The sequence below is a fragment of the Caloenas nicobarica genome, chromosome 1, assembly GCF_036013445.1.
Source record: "Caloenas nicobarica isolate bCalNic1 chromosome 1, bCalNic1.hap1, whole genome shotgun sequence".
Classification (NCBI taxonomy): domain Eukaryota; kingdom Metazoa; phylum Chordata; class Aves; order Columbiformes; family Columbidae; genus Caloenas; species Caloenas nicobarica.
Genome location: NC_088245.1, coordinates 57,615,474 through 57,637,513, shown reverse-complemented (window position 1 = coordinate 57,637,513; position 22,040 = coordinate 57,615,474). Strand labels below are relative to the sequence as shown.

Here is a 22,040-nt window from a genome sequence, read left to right as displayed (position 1 = left end):
ATGCTTTCAGACACTGACCTATATCCCTACTGTGCGTATTAATTCCGTGTTTCTGCAGTCCCTATGTGCAAAAGTTTTGGGGTGGGGTTTGGGGGCAGGTGGAAGAAGTGGACTCAGATTCATAATTCAGTTTTCCAGACTGTGGTTCACTCCTAGGACTACTTAAGCCACGTGCTGTTACCCCAGGCAGCATTTAACAAATGCTTATATCCCTCCAACTGAGGAGTAGGGTCCAGCATGGACAGGAGGGAGACCAGGAGTGAGAAGGCTGTCCTGAGGCCGTGGAGTAATGGCAGGGGGATTTATGAAAGTCCCAGCCAACACTTAAAAAGTGATTTCTCTTGGCATATTAATCCTATCGATTTAGGTAGGAGTATTTATCCTTTTTTCGGCTCCATCCCCACGTTAGTATGACAACGCTATTGTCGTCCAAACGTGTAGTCTGCAGCTCTTTATTGAGTCTAGATAAATAGGACGCAGTACCGGGGTTCAATATTGATGTGGAGAGCACACTCATACGCGTGTAATCCCGGGAAGTCCTGCGGCTCGGAGCCTTTGCAGCTGGGCAGCCGCCCCGTTCCCGGCGCAGCCCGGCTCTCACTCTCCGCCCGCCCCGGTCGGGGCTCCCGCCGCCGCCTCAGCGGCCTCCCTGGAGCCGCCGCATGTGACACACCGGAGAAAAGCCTCCGTCGTCCCCGCGTCGCCCCCGCCTCTCGCCCCCGCCCGCTCCCCCGGGGCGCCACCGTCACCGCCGGCAGCCGGAGCAGCCGCTGAAGCCGAGGGGCGGCGGGGCTTGCCCGCCTCTCCCCCCATCCCTTCCCATCCCTTCCCTTCCTTCGCCGCTCCCCGGTGCCTATATATAGCCGCCTCTGCCCGAGCCAGCCGGGAGAGCGCTCTGTACCTGCAGGAGACAGAAAAGATAAAATAAGAGCGGAGCCGCGAGGAGTGACTCTTCGGAGCCAGCCCCGCCAGGAGGAGGAGGAGAAGGACGGGCCCGGCGCCGCTGTCCAGTGCTACCGCCCCCGGTGCCGGACGAGCCCCGCAGGGGCGCCCCGACCTGCGGGCGGCGGCGCGGGGCGCGCATGGCTCAGGCGCTGCCGGGGCCGGGCGCGGAGCTCGACCCCGGCCCCGGCGACTCGGGACGCGGAGGGAGGAGAGCTCCCTGCGGGCGGCGGCGCTAGCGGGGGGGCCGGGGCGGCAGAGCCCTCCCCCTTGGCGCCGAGGTGCGCTCGGCGGCATGTGCTGAACTGCCCCGCAGAAGCCTCACAAGTTGCCTGCGCAGCGCTGACCCGGCGGCCGGACGGCGCGGAGAGCCCGCCGCCGGCTCCTGCCCGACCCCGTCCCGTCTCGTCTCCCGGCTCGGGGGCTGCTTCCCGGCGAGGCTGCCGGCAGCCAGGGTGATGCGACTCGTCGGGAAGTGAAAGGCGGCGCGGTGGCGTGTCCCCCCCAGGCCGAGGGCCCCCCTGCCTCGGAGCCTCCCATGCCTTCGGGGCCCCCTCGAGGGGCGGCGGCCCCGCGGGAGGCGGGGGCGGCGCTGCCGTGATGGCCCTGGAGGAGAAGCGGGAGAAGCGCCCGCCTGTCACCCCCATGATGATAGAGGAGGAGGCCGCTCTGCGGAACGGCAGCCGGGGGCTGCCGCCGGGCCCCTGGGCCGAGGCGTCGGGGCCGAGACCCCGCACCACGGAGCGGCACATCGCCGTGCACAAGCGCCTGGTGCTGGGCTTCGCCGTCTCCATCCTGGCGCTGCTGGCAGTGACCATGATCGCCGTGCTGCTCAGCGTCCGCTTCGAGGAGTGCGGCGCCGCCGCCGACGGCTCGCCGCGGGCCGGCGGCAACGGGAGCATCTCGGGGGCGGCCCGGCAGCCACCCAGCACGGGGCAGCTCCCCGGCCGGTCGGAAGAGGAGACGCGGGGCGGGGAGGCAGCGGAGGAAAAGAAAGAGGAGGAGGAGGAGGAGTGGCAGCGGCGGCGGGAGCTGCCGCCCTGGACCCGGCCGCGGCTACCGCGGCACCTGCGGCCTCTGCACTACAACCTGATGCTGACCGTCTTCATGGAGAACTTCACCTTCAGCGGGGAGGTGAACGTGCAGCTGGAGGTGCGCAACGCCAGCCGCTACATCGTGCTGCACGCCCACCGCATGCACATCGAGGCGGTCCGCGTCGCCGAGGACAAGCTGGCCGGCGGCGTGCGCGTCGCCCGCTCCTTCCTCTACCCCCAGACCCAGGTCTTCGTCGTCGTCCTCAACCGCAGCCTGGAGGTGCAGAGAAGTTACAACCTCAAGATCCTCTTCAACGCCCTCATCGAGAACGAGCTGCTGGGCTTCTTCCGCAGCTCCTACGTCCTGCACGGCGAGAGAAGGTAGCGCCGCGGCCGCGCGTCGCCTCCACTCAACTCGGGCCGAAGTTGGCGGCCCCCGCCCCTCCGCGCCGAACTTCGGGCGGGGCGGCGCTAGGACCCGGCGGGCCGCCGCGCCGCCAGGCGGCTGAGGCCGCGGGCACCGGCGGTCGCGCGGAGGGGCGCGGGCCCGGCCGGCTGCCGCGGGGCGGGGGGCGGCGTGCGGGCCGGAGGGACGCCCGGCAGGTCGGTGGGCGCGGGCCGGGCCTCGCCCCCCAGCCGCCGCCTGTCGCGCTGGGGCTCCCCGCGCTGTCCGGCCGCTCCTGTGGGCTGGTGCTGCGGAGGCGGAGCTGCGGCGGCTCTCGGGGCTTGCAAGCCCTTCCCCGCTCCGCTCCGCCCCGCCGGCCGGGGTCGGGGGAGCGGCCGAGGGGATGTGTGGGAGCGAGCGGGCGCGGGCCGGGCGGAGCTGCCTCGGCCGCGGTGGCTTCGGGCGGGGACCGCGCTGGGGTTGGCCGGGGCCGCCGCCAGGTGAGGGGAGCGCTCCGCCTTGCCGCCCGCCCGGCCGCCGGCGGGGGAGCCCGCGGCTGTGCCGCCCGTCCGGAGATGCTCCGGCGCGGCTTGGGAGCGGGGGTGGTGACGAGTGAACTTGCAAGGGCGGCAGGAGTGGAACACGGCGCCCGCTCTGGCCCTGTCGGGGCGATCCCGCAGCGGAAACTCCGCGTCTGTTCAGTAAACCTGTGCCCAGCAACCGCGTGTCCTCGTGTGACAGAGCCTTGCCAGGTGACAGACAGCTGCATGTGGGGGAGCAAAACTTCTCCGCTGTTTTTTTTTTTTCAAATAATGAAACAAAAACAAAGGTGGGATGTGATTTCACTTAACGTGAATACATTTACGCCAGCAGGTGCAACTGAATCTCTGCAGATTTACACCCTGTGACAGGGCAAACCTGGTCAGTGTTCACTGGTTTTATGCAGAACAAGATTCAGTCTTGATCTGTATTTACTGCAGCCCTTGGGTCCCTATCGAGGCCTTTGTTACGGTAGGCAGGGTCACTATGGTGTCCCCATTCAGGCAGTTTCAGAGACTTTTTTTAAAGCTTCTTTATCACTGTCAGACATAGTAATAGAAAAGATAGGATCGGCTTCTTGATAGTTCTGGCATTGTCTATCATTTTAGAATCAGCTTCTTTTAAAGTTGTCCTTTCTTGAAACATCCGCGCAGTGACAGGTTCTCACTTCCTGAATCTTACTGTTTTGTACTGCAAAGCAAAGAGTTTATAGTTGGAAGAACTGGGCAAAAGAAGTAAGTTGGACAGAAAAAGAGTACTCACCAACTCAGTTAAATCAACAGCCCTCATATCAAAACATATTTTTGTTACTATGATTACTGACAGTTTTAAACAGCCCGATGCAAGCGGGATTGAAATTAAGTTTCTGTGATTTGTTATCACAGTGAAATAAAATGGAAATTTGGAAAAGCATGGTTGTAGGAAAAGATGCAGATAAAATGCCTTTTATCACCGAGGAGTGAATGACTGGGATAATTGGGAGTTTGCGCAGACCTGTATGGAAATGTGCAAATCAGAAGACAAAATACTGCTGACAGCAGGGGGTATAATTCACTTTACAAACCCAAGAAATTGTTTAAGCAGTTATTATTCTTGTGTATTTAGACTTTGTATAGGAATAATTGAACTGTCAAATAGGTGTTGCAGTAACATTTCTCCAAAGTTACTGTATAACACTTCAATACCTATGCCCCAGTTATGATTTAAAAAAAGAAAAAACCCCACAACAATAAAAAAGCGCCTATTCACTTTTTCAATCATAAGCTAGCTTAAGACATGGAGTGAAAGGTGGTTGTAAAATCTATTTCCCAGTACTGTTTGTGTAACTTTTCAGATACAAGTTACTTTGTTTTTAATGCACTTGAATATAGTCATTTTGGGCGAGATCCTTACCTTGTGTAAGGTAGCATTGTTAAATTGAAATCAGTGGCATATTTTCTTTTAACCAACTCATTTATATCTCAGCAAAATGCTGTTTTTAAACCGGTAATCAGTGCGTGGTGATAGTTGCAGGTATTTAGTAGAAGTACTGTTGTTACTTTTCAACTGGCACAGGCTCAAAGACTCACTGTAGTATAAAGTAAATAATACACACTTTAAACCAGGGAACTTTATTCAGAGCGTGGTCTTGCAGTGTAACAATTTGCATTTTAATTAATAACCCATTTTTAATGTAATACGTATAACCGTTTGTAGTCCCTAAACATGGACGGCTTCTACTATGATAGAGAGACAGGCTTCTCTTGTGCTCTGAGAGACCTTGATGTTCCAGCAGGACTTTAGCTTTTTGATATCTTTATATCTGATTAACATACAGCAACATTGTTGGGCTAGTGGTTGCTATAAAAGGGTCTAAACTGCCATTTTTCACTTTTGTTGTATATGAGGAGTGAACAACTGTGAGGCTTCACAAACATAGTAATGCCTTCACTTTACAATTTTTTTTTCATAAAGTTAGTTTATTTTCTGTGGACACCACAGGTGAAAGTCATAAATCAGCCTGAAATGTTGATAGCTGCATAAAAGTATTTATTTTCTTATTGAAATCTTTTCTACTTTAATTGAAATGTGAAATGGTAGTGATATGCTACAAATTTACTTTGCATTATGTGCCAGAATTTACTGGCAGTAGTCAACAGACATTTAATACAGAGCTACTGTAGGGTACCATAAGAATATGCATGCATAATTTAAATGAACATCAAACTTTGGCATAAATGAAAAGGAAAAAAGTCTTTTACATCAGGCAGACAAAACAAACAGACATAATCTTCCATCCTATAACAACTAAGATGTCAAAATAGATAGGTTGTTGAGGAAACACATGTCTTCCTTTAATAGATGAGGTGGAATTAAAACACCTGCAAATTACTGCCGTGCTTATGCTGAGAAGACAGGCTGCAAGGCTGTCATTCCCAGGAGTACAACTTTTTATGGTGATATTTTGGGGAACTGGAGATAAAAATGTCAGTGCCCAGAGAGGTGTGGAGAGAGGTGCATGAAATACTCAACCTGGTCTTCACTTTTCTTTTGACATGCTATAGGAGTTTTGCTTGTTTTTTCCTTCTACCACAGAGAGAGATAGATAAACACAATTTTGTTGTTGTTGTCTAAACATGCAAGGGTCTAGTCTTTGGGAAGCCATTTTTAACTTTTTGTTTTGCTTTATGGCACAACAAGCAAATCAATGTTTGATAGTAATGCATGTTATAAATATCACCGTTATTGGTACTTGATGTATTTTTAGTATGAAATATTGACTGCCAAGTGTTTGCCCAGTTATGTGTATGTGGATATATCAATCTATCTGTGGGAATAGAGAAGATGATGCAGAGTTTACCGGGTTTTATTAGCCTGGTAAAGAGATTGTTTCAATGGCCTAACACATAACAAATATTAAGAGACTACTGATAGGATCTCCAAGAAGTGAGGGGAAAAAAAAGCTTGCTTATTTAGAGAGTGTCAGAATATAGACAGTATTCCCTAAGTATGCATTTACATGTGTGTCTGAGCTCATTAAAATTCTTAATTGCAGAGGAAAGTTCATCATTCTTGCTTTATTAATAACAGACCAGTACAGTTTTCCATGCTCACTTGAAGCTCCTGTTGGTGTCTGTAGCTCTTTAGAGTGTGCCTAGAATGCAGAATCAAGTCAACTTTAAATACTTCGCATATAAATTAAGTTGCTTTGCTTCATTTAATTGGCTGATTCAGCTTTGTTGCACTAGTGCAAATCCACTAATAATGTGGAATTTTGTTCCATTAGCACTGGAAGACCTGGCACCAACTTTTTACCTTATATTTACCAATCTTATTCAGAATTATGATTTTAGTAATCCATGTTTTATAGTGAGATAAGAAAAATGTGATACGATCAATCTGTTCAATAATTACTAGCCAAATAAGGCTTTTTATTTTAGACAAAACCCCAATGGTCACTGCTTTAGTGGTGGAAAAATTTTTTGAGTTTTAAAAAAATTAGCCTTATTTGAAAGAGGTGATAATTTCACCAGAAAACATATATCTACTTTTATCGGGTGTGGATGCACTATAGCAAGATAAAAGTATAACATTTCAGTAAGTTTATTTCTTCATTGTTTGCTATAAAATAATGCTCCAAAATGTGTATAAAACCCAAGAAGATTTAGAAAGTTATTAGATACTTTATTTTTCTTATAGGATACGTATTTTTTTCTCCTTTGGCGTTAGAGAGTATCGTTGCACAATAATGCTTATAGACTTATTAATAATAGGTGCCACCATTTTCATGATATCAAATCTATCCACCCATCCTCTTCTCACAGAGGAATAAGAGATGATTAGTCAGCCTCTAAAATTCTGATAAATGTTTACCTGTTATCTAAACTTGCATGGTTATTTCCACTGCTGGAGCCTTGGAAAGTGAGATGTGAATCAATACCACTCAAAAAGCCTATGTATGTGCTAACTTTACAGTTATGTAGTTGGCTTATAGTCATTTTCTCATCCTGCATGTCTCCAGAAAATATTCTTATCGAACCCCATAATTTAACCTTTTAAATGTAGCTTCTTGTTTCTGCAAAGACATCATTGCACATGGGTTTTCTCCAAATGTGTAAATAGAAGAGTCTACCCAGAAAGGTTCCTATTCTCTACCTGGATTAAAATCTCTTTAGTTCCAAAGAAAACAGTTACAGATTTTATTGTCAAACTAAAGCTTTCCCATTCTCTACAGTGGCATAATAAATGTCTCTTCCTCCTTCACAGATCTTTTAATAATTCGACCCATTAACTGAGAACATCGATTTGTGCTCTGTAAAATACAGCAGAAAAGCACGTGTAGAAGAATAGTGAACTACTCTCTGCTTGTTTAATCATCTTCTTGTATTTATTTGTAATTCTGCAAAGTTCATGGGGTGTTTTTTTGGACTTGCACAGTCACAGCAGTGCTGTATAGTGGTGTGTCTCCGATTGATGTACAGCTGGTACAGAAGTAATCAGTGGTGCAAAACAATGACCTTCTTGAGTGCACTGCGTGACCATTCAGTTCTCATGCCCAAAGAAAGGCAAAGTGCTGCGTCGGTGCCTTGGGGCACAGTGAACTCCTGGAAGGCTATTAAATCCTGGTTTGAACTGAGGACTGGGCTTTCTTGTTTTACATCATATAACCAATATTGGCTAATGTTTTTTCATGTACTGATGAACAAAACTGCTGCTAGAACCTGAAGTTTGGTATGAGGCAAGGGATTATTTATTTAACATCAGTGTGGTGTCTGCAAATTTGTAGAAAATTTGTAGATCATTACTTTATATCATTTGGATTGCAGTACAGGTATTAAGAAAGTGATAAAGCTGTGTTCAAACACTGTATACTTTGTACAGTTTTTTTTTCCGCCACTTAAACCACAGTAGTCAAGCAATGTCTTATTTGCTACATCCATGAATCAAGTGCTGTGCACAGCTAGTAATCGCTTTTTTTTTTTTTTGTTTTCTTCTTCTCTAGGTTTCTTGGTGTTACGCAGTTTTCTCCTACTCATGCCAGAAAAGCCTTCCCTTGCTTTGACGAGCCCATCTACAAGGCCACTTTCAAAATCAGCATCAGGCATCAAGCAACTTATTTATCTTTGTCCAACATGCCAGTTGAAACTTCTGTTTTTGATGAAGATGGATGGGTTACAGATCACTTTTCACAGACGCCTCTCATGTCCACATATTACCTAGCTTGGGCAGTGTGCAATTTTACATACCGGGAAACTGTCACCAAGAGTGGAGTAGTTGTAAGTATTTCTACTGTTGTGTCAAATACATTTCATTATTTTGAAAACCCTCACTTTTTGTAAGGGATCATGACATGAAGTACTTAAGGTATTTTCTTGATTAGTATTCCTAAAATTTGCCAGTTTATTTAATGATAGCATGTATTGTCTGAGACCTTTCCTGAAAATTTTTATAACATTTTTTTGTTTGTCTGTTGCTTTTTGTAACTGGTTAGCTTAATAGGTGAGGTTGTCTGGTGAAATGTTAGGCTTTTAAATATGCCATTTCACCTCACTTTGATTTTCTTAGGAAGTTTTCTCTCGTTTTTCCTGTAGCCTTTTCAATACCAGTGTTAGTGGGACTATTTATTAAAAGAAAGCAGCGATACTGGCAATGTTTCCAGTCTCCTTCCTTCAGTAGTGACATGTCCCTTGGTGTGCTGTGTGCTAGCTCAGGAGGCTGATAAAATCATTTCTGTCTTAGATCTCTTGCCCAGGAGCAGGACTTTACAACCTATCAGCTTCCTGTGGAGGTCCAGGTTGATGGAAGCACTAACTTTCTGGAGCTGTTGTTTCCAAATATGGCACAGTTCCAGGAGTTATGCCAGGAAAAAAAAAAAAGAGAAAATCCTTTATTTATGTCAGTTTTGGTTTTGTTTACAAATATCAAGCTCAGAACTGTATAACAAGCCAAAACATACATGAGAAATGCTGTCAGCTTAATAGAATATTTCACAGTGCCGTCGTCTTGATTTTTCAGGTGAAAGTACAGAGAAACTGTTCCTTGTTAGTTACTGTGAATAACAAAACAGAGCTAGTTTTGGAAGCAGAAGGCTGGGCAGCATTTTAAGCTATGAGCCTGAGCAAAGGGGATGTTTATACTTCTACAAATACTCTATGACTTTTTGCTGCAACCTGAGGACATGAAGAGGGGCTGCAGGTCTCCTTTCCAAGGCTGATCAGGTCAGGAAGCATGTCCATAACCACTTTTAGCTAGCCTAAGTATTGAGCTGCTGTGGAGGGAGCTGATCCCACCTTCTCTGAGCCAAAGGTGTTCTTTGATTTCCTTGTGCCAGCCTTCAGCTCTGTACAGCTGTATCATCTGACTGAAAACTGACCTGAAAAAATAAATGAAAATGTGATAAGTTTTCAACCAAATCAGTCCTTTGATCCAGCTTTTTGTGTGACTGCCAGGGCCCTAGTATGGATTCAAGGCTGCATGGAAGGAAGGTGGACCTCGGACAGCCCTCTGTGTTGGCATCCCTCATTTAGGCCATACTGAAGTGATCCGGAAATAAGTCTTGTTTTTGTCACTGGCTCAGCTGAGTAGGACACTAGGGCCTTTCACTTGTTTACAGCCCTTTCATGCCATGGCCCGCAGACTATGACACTACCCTCTGGCACCAGAAAAGGGGAGGAGAAAGCATGGCTAGGAAGTGTTTGAGGTGCTTTAACCTATGAATGTAAGGATGTGGAAACTGCTGAGGCTGTGCTTCCAGTCCCGGTGGTTACCTGCGGTGGCTGAAAGCCTTTAATGAGCTGAGTTAGTTTAGAAAAGGATCTCACAAGCGCCACGTCAAAGAAGTAAGGAGATAGAAGTGGATTCCTGGTTCTTAGTGTTGCTACCAACAGATTAATTAACTGTAGAAAAGGGATTGCACTTAGGTTGAGGAATTGATTTCCTCTGGCTGTTGTCATAGTCATAGAATCATAGAATGATTTGGGTTGGAAGGGACCTTAAAGATCATCTAGTTCCAACCCCCCTGCCATGGGCAGACACCTTCCACTAGACCAGGTTGCTCAGAGTCCTGTTCAACCTTGTCTTGAACACTTCCAGGGATGGGGCATCCACAACTTATCTGGGCAACCTGTTCCAGTGTCTCAGTGCTTCACAGTAAATAATTTCTTCCTAGTGTCTAATCTAAATCTACCCTCTTTCGGTTTAAAACTGTTACCCCTTGTCCTATCACTATACTCCGTGATAAGGAGTTCATGGGCCTAGGAGAACAGGGCGAGATATCAGACCATTTCTTACTCCTTATCAACCACTGCCGAAACAGACTTCTGTCCAGGTAGGAGTTGATGATTTTCATTGTAATGTACCTGTTGAAGGGTTTAGTTTTAAGCTAGGGATGGCCTGGTATTTTTCAGCTTTAGAGAACACTGGTTACTTGAGGTTCTCCTTTCACTCTAATAGCATAGAAGTTTTTGCTATATACCCTAGTACGTAGGTCTTGTGTTCTTTGTGCTCTGATGCAGTGTAATGCTTGCAAGTTTGTCCTACATAATATTACCCTGTTATGTCACTTTGAAGTGGCTTAGACACATCTGAGAAACAGCTACAAGCAGTTCGGCTTCCAATATCAGTGTAAGCAAATACATGAAACGTGGGGGATGGACCTCAGGACTGTCAATTTGAAAGATGCAGCTTACTTCTTCTTTAACTCATTTTCTTGTAGTGTTTTTCAGAGCTCCTATCTTGCAGACTTTTGCTGCTTCAGTACATTTGCTAACCTGAGGACAGAGGCACACTCATGTCTTACAGACAATAATTGGTAACTTCCTGCTGTTCTCATATTTGCAAAGCTGTTGTCAAGACTTTAGGTTTAACAGGAATCTAAAGAGAGCATCCAAGTGTTAATTTGTTAGGAATTTGTGGCTACTAGAGCCCTACAGTTATGCTTGAGTCTGTTCGTTCAGTGCATGTAAGGCATACAAATGTATACTCCACCAGCGTGACAGTACCATTGTACAGAACTTTGCCAACAATTGTGCAAAGCAGTGGATAATTTTCACAAAAGGTTGAAGACCAAGAGCCTGTGTAGGTTGAGATAATCTCTTATCCCATAAAATTGTTTGGTTAGTCTAGAGTTTTAGCTCTTGTTTTTTACAGTACCTGTATCACAGAGGTATGTTAATGCCCAGGAATACCGAAATAGTTTACACTGGGTTATTGGTTAAATGTATGTTGCTGTTTTTCAGTCCATTTGTGATCTGATCATCTTTGATTGTTGTTCAGTTTTGCTGAATGAGTATCTTTGAAGGTATGAACTCACAGCAGATGCTTTACAGCTGTGTTTGTTCAGATGAATTGCTGAGGTAATCCATCTTTTTGAGTCTTTCGTATTTGCAGTATCAGGAGTTCATGGACACTACTGTGTGAATTTGAAATTACCTGAAACCTGGCACAAGCAATTTGAAACTTCTTGGTTTCTTCTGAAGCCACTTTTTCACTAAGATTTAGTTGCTCCCATAGCCATGGCCATGAAGGTGTATGATAAATGTATGATAAAAGTTTGCTTCTAAAAATGAATTAATGTTCAGGAAAATTAATCAAACCCCCATACTGAAGCATCTTGATATGCAATTTCTTGCATTAGGGCATCTTACTTCAATTAATGCAATGTATATTGTATTTATTTTGTAGATATATAGTAGACATCCAAAAGACTTCAGCTTGCGTGTACTTTTCCTTTTGTTTTGGCACTTTCTTGAACCTGATTTTAGTTCACAAAACATTTTTTGTGTGTTTGGACAAAGGGGCAGGGAAGTGCTAATGATTAAAATCTCACCTCTCTTCCAGCTGACCAGTCTTACTAAAATGCTACAGTCAAGCATACATAAATTCCGAGGCATAAAAGAAACAGATTAAAAGCAGGTTTGTTCCTCAAAAATGGTTAGGTGTTAGCTGTTCAGTTTTTCTCAAAGAATGACATCGACCTCAAAATTAATTTTAATCTAAGCATGAGATTCAAATAGAAATCAAGTTATAAATAGAAACTGGCTTTTGGAAAGCTTAGGTAGTCAATCAAAACAGTATTTTTGATATATCCTATATAATTCTTGCAGACATTAAGATGTTCTGTATTTAATACACTGATATTAATTTGGAAAGGGGAATTAAGACAAGCAGTGAGTGGATGTGAATCTTTAGCATAACTCTCTAGTCCATATGGATCTGACCAGAATCCCTTTCAGAGCAGGTAATTTAAAAGCAGAGTTGACTTCTTATGTGCATTACAGATATATAATATGTTGTTCGAGCTCATCTGGGACTACAGACAGTGGTTCAAATCGCTTGATTCTTGTGGAAAGGACTGTGGTGCAGTCAGCTGTGCTGCTCGACTCGGGAGCAGTATAGTTCTGCCAGGGTGCTGCCTGAGGTAACGCTGTGTTGAGGAGGAGGGATGCCCTTACGAGCAGGCGTAGCTGATCTTTGTGTGGCCCAAGACCTGCTGCAGCTGTGCCAGCTGTAGCTGGTGAAAATCATGGGATCTGTGTGCTCTCATGTTTGCACAGTACGATAACCCAGAAAACTCCACTTAGTTTCGCGTGCTTGCCTGCTTCTACTCGTATGTTGTGTTTCCTAATCATGCCTCTTATGTATGTTCTTTGTCAGTAATTCTTAAAAGAAAAATATTGCTGGCTGGATTGTAATGTCTATCACATTATCTCTACGTCTCTTTTCTTCATGGTTGTCTTTATCTGTCCTTTTAATCCACCAGGCATTTCCCTACTATTGTTAATTTATTTTTTGCCCTGTCTGGGTTTATTTTTACTGTACTTCATGTTTATATGTACTTCAATTCTTCAAACCTTCTGTTTCTCATCATTCCTTTGTCAGGTGGACATGGAAACACACAATATCCTGTACACCTTCTCACTGTCTCATAAGTTATTTTAATTCCTTTTTTTTTTTTTTCCTGCTAATTCTTTCCCTTTTCAGTTAGTGGCATGAGTGAGCACTCAGAGACAAAGCGGAGTACATCAGCGGAGATGAATGCAGTGCTGGAAAGAGATGTTTCAGGGGATTCATTGTCTACCATTCTTCTCTTTTGCTGTGGATGGGGTGTGGAGATAGATATGGAGTAAAGTGCCAACTATTGGCTTTAAAGTGGCTCTTGTCAGGGGGAGTATCTGCTAAAAAGAAAAAAAGGAAAGTGTGTGGAAAGGAGTGGAGTCAGGAGGAATCGTGGGTACGGAGGCTAGAAGAGCAAATACAGGCGGCAGCGCCAGAGCAGATGGGAGTGAGCAGCATAGAATCATAGAATGTCTTGCGTTGGAAGCGACCCACAAGGATCATTGAGTCCAGCTCCTGTCCCAGCATATGATAACCCCAAATTCACACCGTGTGTCTGAGGCTGTTGTCCAATCTCTTCTTGAACACTGTCAGGCTTGGGGCCGTGTCACCTCTCTGGGGAGCCTGTTCCAGTGCTCCACCACCCTCTGCAGTGCAAGGAAGCAGTTGGCTGGCTGGGTGGTGGGGAGTGGAAGGAGAAATGTCGATGGAAGACAATGCTGAAGAAAGAATTTTGCGTGGTTTCACTTTTCCTGCTCCCACTCTTCCTCCAAAGTGGTTGCAGCGTATGTTGCAGGACTGGCTGTGTGTGAGTCTGACCACAGCTTGGTCAGCTGCACAGGGCAGGACCTCCGCTGGCGGGGAATCCATGCACATTTCATTTTGAAGAGAGCTCTACAGCCAGGTACATCTTGCTTTTAGTTTTATTAAACATTACTGTAGAGTCATCTATGCCGAGTAATTTGTTATGATACAGAGAAAGACCTTGAGGCTAAGAAAGATCTTATGAGAAGACTCATACCACAATAAGGCCAACCTTTATTGCACTGCTGCTGTTTTGTTATTTGTTATCACCAGCTTCTCATTAGTAAAAGTCTTAATTCAATACCTTACAGTACAGTTAAGTCTTATCCTGGCCAGTGAGGAGGTTCTGTAATAATCTGGCTAAAAGAGAACAATTACTGTTTCCGTAGTGCTCTCTGGCTTGCAGAGAGTCTTCGTAAATGTCCCAGCACTTAATTCTCTTAGGCTTGTGTTTGGGAGGCTCACTTAGTTTGGTTTGGCATCACACAAAAAGGTAAAGTGGTCTCTGTGCAGTAATAGTTGCGTGATTCTGCACAAGTGAAAAATCAGGAAGGGCTAGTGAATGGAGTCACATAAGCAGACTTAGGTCAGAATCAGTGCGTGTTAGCTCATGTTAGTTTAGGTCAAGCACCACGGGACCATGGTTTTATACTTATGCTTAAGACAAGATGACTGGAGGTAGCGTAGTGCTTTTAGTTGTCTCTCAGATGCTGGAGAGCTGGGCTGGGCATTCCCTCGTCTGCAGTGCAGTGATCAGTCTGAGGAGACTGAGGAGCTGACTTTCATTAATAGTCTAAAAAAAATCAGGTTGAACAACTATTCAGAATAACTTTTTCCCCAGTGGATTCTGTCACTCGTTAGTTACTAGAAAAAACCAAAAACATCAGTTCTCTCTAAAATAACTCTGCACTTATTGTGCAATTTGGCCTGTACCTTTTAAAAACTTATTCTGTATTTGAAAAATGTATTAATATTTTTATGTAATAGCAGTAATAACCTCAAGACTAGGCATTTTGTGTCAGTTAATAACTACCTGGGTTAAAGGCCTGAGGCTCTGCCTTAGGCTCTCTCTTCAGCTGCTGATTATTAACTACAACAAAGTCTCTCCATCAGCTATTATTTATTAATCAGTATTGAAACAATTATACACCAGATAATTCTTTGTGGGTGAGCAAATTGGTTACAGCAGAACAATTTAGCTATCAAAAGTAGAATTAATCTTCAATTAAAATTAAGTTTTCTATCTCTGCAACCTGAATTTAGTCCAGCTCCAGAACGGAACTCTACTTTCTAAGTCCACCTATACCTGAAAAGTAACTTTTGTTAGCCCGTCATTTACCACTGGGAGGCCACACATGTATCTGATAAACAGCAACTGGTGCAGGAAGCACCAGGCATATTTCTGAAACCTGGTGTAATGCAGACTTCTAATATTTAATCTTTGTAAGTCCTGGAACACTGCTCCAATAGTGATATGGTGATACTCATTCATTTTTTGGTCTTTATTACAAATGTGCCACTCTTGTGTTCCCCAAAATAGCCTTAATCAAACAGTTAAAAGTAAAATGCATGTTACGGAGAATGTGATGGGAGGTATGCAGTTATACTGAGCTAGAAAAGCATACACATGTATGAACGTGGATAGGTGTGTTTGTGTTTGCTTTTGCTTGTATGAAATTTTCTCTGTAGTAACAACAGAAAGGCTGGCTCTACAAGTACCTTTTACCCAGTTTAGTGCTTACTATTGTGAATTGGTTAAGTTGCAAACCGTAATATACTACATTAGTAATCCAAAGAAATGGTAGCTTTTTCAGGTTCACTGTATCAATATTTGTTTACCCATTCTGTTTCAGGTTTGTATATTGAAAATGACTTTTAGTTTATTAATTTTTAAATACTACAGCTATAAAATATGCTACAAACAAACAAAAACCTATGTGATCAGCATCCATGCTAAACTGAATATGCCAGGGAATCTGTTAATAACACAAATTGCAAACTTGCAATCCATTGTTATTGATTTCTGGTTGAATTTGCAAGTCGAATGCACTAGGAAAACACTGTACATGTATTGTGCTTACTCCTTTAAAAAATGCTCTCCATCAGCACTTGTAGTACATGCAGTATTTAGATGTGTTATTTATTTTATTAACATAAACTCACAGCTGCATTCTGCAAATAATATTATTTGAGAACAAAGTTTTGTTTTGGTTTTGCGTATGGAGATCATCTGTAATTTTCTGATGGCAGTGGTGTAGTGAACTTTGTATGTAGCAGCAAGAAGACTTTGTCGAAAAACATAAATTCTTAATTTACAGCTAATTTGTAGGCTCATGGCTTGCTTGCAGTAACAGGGAGCAAAGAGACAGGCAGCAACTGTGATTGCAGTTCTGACAAGCATCAGACCAGAGTCTTGATGGCAATTCTGTACCTTCAAGAGCATCGCTTCATCTGGGGTCTCTTCTGGCTAATGAAGAGAAATAAAAGTCTGCAACTCTTAGTCCTTTCCACTCCTTCCCTGCAATTTTCTCAGAGGAGAGTAGCGTGGAATCCCTGCAGTTCCTCCCATTTCCCACATTACAGGCAGGGGATGGAGGGAGATAGAGGAGGAAAGACTCTACTTCTTTTTCCTTTCATGTACTAATGAGCATATGCTTAGTAGTATGTACTGTGACAATATAACTCATAGTGAAGGCTGAACACTCGAGCTGTGCTCAGCTTTCTGTACTACATTCTTTCATGTCTCCTTATGCCTCTTCTGTTCTGCTGTCATATTTGACTTCATTAACTTATTCATTAAGGTCTCTGTCCTTGGCATCAACATGAATTCCGCTTTCTGATATCCAAGAGTCTATTAACATGTTTCCGTAAGAGTCATGCTCTTGCTATAAAAGCAAAAATGAAGTGCCAAATAATCTGTGGGAGGTATCTCACCCCAGGAAAATGTAAAGGTGAACACATTCCTGCACGAGCCTGAACATCTGTCAGTCAAACCAGTGTTATCCCGCATACCTACCATAGTAACTGTGCTCTGTGCAGTGAAAATGGATTATTGAGGCAGGTGCCTTAGTTGACATCTAGTTGAGTGACAGATACAGTATTCGTGAGGGAGGAGTGTGATGTGCACTTTTATTTATTTATAGACCAGTCTCTCCTTCAGGGTTTAGGTAAGTTGTAATCATATTTTTCATACAGAAACAAGAAGTTTAGCCTATTTGTTCCAGTTTTTATGGCCAGTAACCACTCATTTCAGAGATTCATAACTTGTCAGTCCAACCCCTCCTTTTCTGACAGTCAAATGTCTGTAACATTCACTTTTAGGCTTGCCTTTACCTTTTTTTTTTTTTTGTGGTGAAAAACCTATACAAATGCCATGTCATTTTTGCCTTTGTCCCAGTATTTTTTGCTGCCTTGAGCAGATGAAGGGTTCTATGGTTTGTGGTATTACTCCCATTTGTAATAGTAGAGGGTCTTGTCTGTTTGATTTTTTGATTAAGTCTCCCATAGGGTTAACAAGACTCTTTCATTCTTCTAGTGGTGTGCTTTCACACTTCAGGTACCTCTTCTGAAGACTTTTTATATCAGATGCCAGCATGGCACAGCTTCATGGCATAAATGTGCTTTTCCAGGGTCCAACCCGGCACAGACTGGCTTCATGGGTCCTTCCCTGCTACTCGCCAAGGGTGTCGTTTGCACAGGCGAACTCTGCCACTGTGGGAATAACCAGGGTGACTCTCCACGGCTTTGCAGACGGTGGTTTCATTCTCGAGTTTATTCCATCCCGTAGCAGCTGTCGTGGCTGCCCGACTGCTCGAGCCCTGCACGCAGCCCCCTCCCCTGGCACTCCTCTCATGCAGTGGGGTGGGGACAGGTGGCAGAGAACCAACTGCATTGGCCTGGTTCCACCGAACGGTACCCCTGGGAGATCCTCCAGTGCTCCTGCCTGGCAGCTTGCTGGCTGCTGGCAGCTGTTGAGACATAGCAAGTGCAGCCAGAGATGAGAACTGAGCCTGTTATCTTCTTATTTGGAACAGCGTAATTTGAAAGAAGATTATGTTTCTCTTTGAAGGGTAAATGACCTAAAGTGTATTAAAAAAACTTATCCCACAGTGGATTATCCTGAAAAATATTTAGCGATGTGTTTTGTTTCACAGCATGCAGTGGAGCTGTGTGGCAGTGTGGGACAGAATGAGAAGACTAATGCTTTATTTATTTGAAATGACTACAGTGGGGGAGGGGATAAGAAGCAAAAGATGGTTATTAGCATTCACTGGGGGCATCTCTGGGGGTACCCACACTTTCTTCCCTTTCACCCTCCCTTTCCTGAGAGCAGTGGATAGTTTGGTAATCACAGCAGCTTGGAACCTCAATTAAGAGTTTGTATCCTCAGCACAGCAAGCAGTACCTTAGTTAATAAAGATAAAAGAAGAAGGGAATAAAAGGTGAAGGAGATAAAAGAAGAAGGGAATAAAAGGTGGAGGAGGAAGAAAGGAAGTGGATTCCTATGGATTAATTTCAAAGAAAGAAGTATATCTACTGACTCATTCACACACCACATACGTGTTTCTTGTAGTTCTCCAGTCCTCTGGCTAGTTAAATCACAGTCCATGGTTAACAACAGTACATCATGCTGTGTTTTGTTTTACTGAAAAGTTCCTATATGTTTAAAATTTTATAATGTTTATTTTGAGTAAGTTCATTGTTACCCTTTAAATACCACGGGAGAAAAGGGAGACTGATTTATAGCATGTACTACTTCATTTAAAGTCATATGTATGAATGCATATGCGTTCATAAAATAAATACTTATATTTTTGGCTACCACTGCATCAGAGAAGATATAAGCTCTCCCCCCCTCCTCCCCCCAACCTAAAGGGATGACTCCCCTCATTTTGCTGAAGTTCTGCGAACTGTATTCAGGTGATGGAAAGGGAGTGGTGCCCAAATGTGGTTTTCTTCTCTTCATTAGCCTTTGTTTTTTATTCCATAGCAACTCCATACCTTTAGAATGTGTTAAATATGCAGTTCTAGAGTAAGAGAACAGAGTAATCACAGGGAACATCTGATACATTTCAGTCCAAAATACTTTTACTGTATCACCTTTCTGTGATAAGCACCAGCAGTTGTAGCATTCTGCCCTTATGTGGAACCCTCCTACTATCCTATGCCCAAGTTTGATTAATGCAAGTATTCGTCCATCTACTTGCAAAGAGTATGCATCTGTGATGCATATAAAGTGTATGTTTGCTTTTGTGCTTGAATTTAAAACCTCTTGCTATTCAATTTCCTAATGGGAAAGGAATGTATATTATTTCTTCTTTACTCCCTTTGTTTCTTTTGAAGGAATAGCTATCAGGGGGTTTTGCTGGAACCTGAGACCTTCCTCAGTTTGAGGTTTAGTTAGGATTCTCTAAGGGGCTGTGATTCTTGCTCTGCTTTGTTGTGATCTGCTGTTTTACCCACAAAATGTGGAATGGTGTTTCCTTTTTGTGTTTGGTTTAAAAAAAACCCACAAGGTTATACTTAACTTTCCTGGGAGCTGTTTAATGTTTATTCTTGAGCCAAGTCCATTTGGCCTGAACTAGAAATTTAGGCCCTTAATATAAGCAGTTCTAAAATTACATTGCGGTCACCCATTGACCCTGGTGATCACTTTAAAAAAAGTTTTAATATGCAGAGAATTAAGAAATAGAGTAGACTCTATTAAGTTTTCTATTTAAAAGTATTACGGCTGTTGTGGACAGGGATAGCAATGAACATATTAAAGTTAATAGGCCCCAAGACAGTGGAAAGATGACTTCACTGGGAGTGTGATATCTTGGTGTAGAAAAAGAAAGTTTGAAACTTCCTTGTGTCTCTGTGTCACTTGGCTTGTGATGATCCACAGAGGACTGGTCACTCAGGGTTGCCTTGGGAAGTATTACATAAAATTTGTCTGCCAAGTAAAGTTACATTAACTTCTGGCCACAAGAAACGTGAGGCATACAGATGAGATAATGGTGGTATCTTAAGAACCTGGTGCGAACCTTTTCAAAACTGCGATGTAGAAAGCATGAGGAGGCTTGAGGAAGTGAAAGGGGATGAAGAAGGCCACCTCTCAGAAAACTTGGGACTCCTTGCTATGAAACAACTTCGAAATGCCTGACTAGCTTGGATGGGAGAGCTGCTTGAGCAGCAGAAAAAGTTCAGCGAAAGCATAATTTAGGTATGGAAATTAAGATTTGTAATTTGCATGGTTACAATAGGGCATATTATAACGTTTGTCTTTACTACAAAATACTTTGATGAGTCACACATGGCTAGGAGTGATTATACTACCATGAAGTATTGTGAAGATAAAAAGGATCAGTGAATCATAGTGCAGCTGGTGGTGTAGAGTTGCCTAGTTTCATAGTTCTGTTATTTAGGGGTTGATGGCTAAGAAGAAATATCCTGAGTACTGTTTTGTACCTACGTATATGCTTTAGCAGCATTTAAAGTATTTAAATACATTTAATTATGCAGTCTATTCCCTAATGGAACTCACCAGTACAATGATACCTTGCAGCACCTACATGAGGAAGTCCAGAAAAGAACAGAACTGATTTCCTTGCAGAATTTATCTGCCCTGAAAGATGCTTCCTCTCAAATGCAAAGGAGATTTACTGATGCTAGGGTGTTTTCATGAAGCTGAACCACTGTAACAGTTATGATAAACATTCACAAGTTGAAGTGCTTTTCCATATTTATTGAGCTCTGTCACCTGAACTTGGACAAGCTTCCTCCTGCCTATCAACCCTTAACCATAGATTTTCATATCCATTTCTTTCTTCTTCAGTGGCTGCTTTGTGGCATCTAGTGACTTCAGATTTGCTGTCTTCCAGGTCCAAGGACTTCTGTGATTTTCGTTCAGCAGAACAAGTTCAAACAATGTTGCTGAACCTTAGGTTGCAGTTTAGTGTTGTATGTAACGCAGTGTAGCTGAGAGCTGCCACTGAGCAGAGCTGTTGCCCCCTCTCTCGCCTGCACATTTTTGCTATATCTTTTCTGTCAGATCTAGTGATCTGTGGCTAAACAGTGAGCCTGTTCATTGCAACACCAAAGGGAAACTGAAGAAAAAAACTAATAACCTCTTGACAAAACGATCTCACCCAATGTGTGGATAGTCCATTGATCTAACTTGAGGGGAGGAAATGTGTGACTTTTTAGTGATATGCCATCATAACTGTGGAGTAAGAACAATATAAAACTGTCTGTGAAAGTATTTTTCCACTCTGACTTGTGGAGGTGTCACTCTTTTACATCAAAGCTGCTCTCATTATTACTCAGGTGAAGAAGTTAGTGCTCGGTATATGTGAATAACAAGTGAGACCCTTAAAAGGGATGAGGTGTTTTTACCATATCTCTATCACACCTTTCTGATTATTAAGAACACATTATCAATTATTTCTTGGAGGGCAGTTGTGTTGGTCACTATAGCTGGGGAAGAAAACCCTTTTATTATCCATTAAGAAGAGGCACTGTGCAAGAACCCAAAGCCAGAGCTAGCCTGCAAGTCATGTTAGATTATACTGGAATATTTTTTTTTTCAGTCTTTTTAAAAAAAAGCAAACACACTTATTGTCAGAACAGCCACAAAGGAAAATATTTTACCGTGTCCTATATGCAGACCAGTTTAGAGATGACAGCCAGCGGAGGATTACTCATAGGTTCCAGCTATCAGTGACCCTGACCAGGAGTTATACATGGGCCACTGGCTTAATAGCTGCCAAAGGACCTGCTCTCTGTGCATGTACATTATCTGTGTTGGAAGCTATTGCACTTTGCTCTCTGTGACAATTAGTGGCAACGAGATCTGTATTTTATTTACTTGTCTTATTTACCTAAATGCATTTATTCCACATTTTCATTGCCTGCCCTCTTCTTTTGCTGTGACCGTCAGTGACCAGTTGTCCTTCATTTGCTTCTGTGTACCAGTCCTGATTTTACATATACTTTAGCTGTCCTTTTTCAGAACCCAAAAGCACTTAATCTCTCTTCGTATGGGATTCACTTCCCATCTCTTCTTATTCTTATCACCTTTCTTTGTGCTTGCTAAGTTCTACAGTGCCTGTTTTTAAATGCTGAGTGAAAGAGAGGGATGGTGCCACACCTGCCTGCAGTGCTCAAAGTTTATGTGCTTGAGTTTGTTCCATGGCATAATAATGTTTTGTTTTTTACTCTTTCCTTAATCAGTTGTAACAGTGCATTTGCCTGTTGAATATCTGCTGAGCACTGAGCTGACATTTTCGGAGAGTTGTGCACAGTGACTCCAAGACTTTTTCCCTGAGCTATTGCTGATTTAGACTCTATTATCTTGTATGTATAGTTATTTTTTTCCTATTTGCATTGCTTGGCACTTGCTGATGCTGAATTTCATCTTCCATTTTACCAACCAGCACTTGGTTGCATGAAATTCACCTGCAGGATTTTGTACATATGACTATTCTGAATAATTCTGTACGGACACCTCACTTTTCTGTTTATATGTCCACGTCAGATCT

At 43.6% G+C, this 22,040-nt stretch overlaps 1 protein-coding gene across 1 annotated transcript in view; it reads left to right on the top strand.

Moving 5' to 3' along the window:
• Positions 1–1,542: 1,542 nt before the first annotated feature.
• The window catches only part of TRHDE (thyrotropin releasing hormone degrading enzyme), a 205,435-nt gene continuing 184,937 nt past the window's right edge, over positions 1,543–22,040 (top strand). Inside the window, exons 1-2 of the mRNA XM_065654127.1 lie at positions 1,543–2,357; positions 7,883–8,156. Coding sequence (XP_065510199.1) covers positions 1,543–2,357; positions 7,883–8,156 — 1,089 coding nt within the window. The remainder of the gene's footprint in view (positions 2,358–7,882; positions 8,157–22,040) is intronic.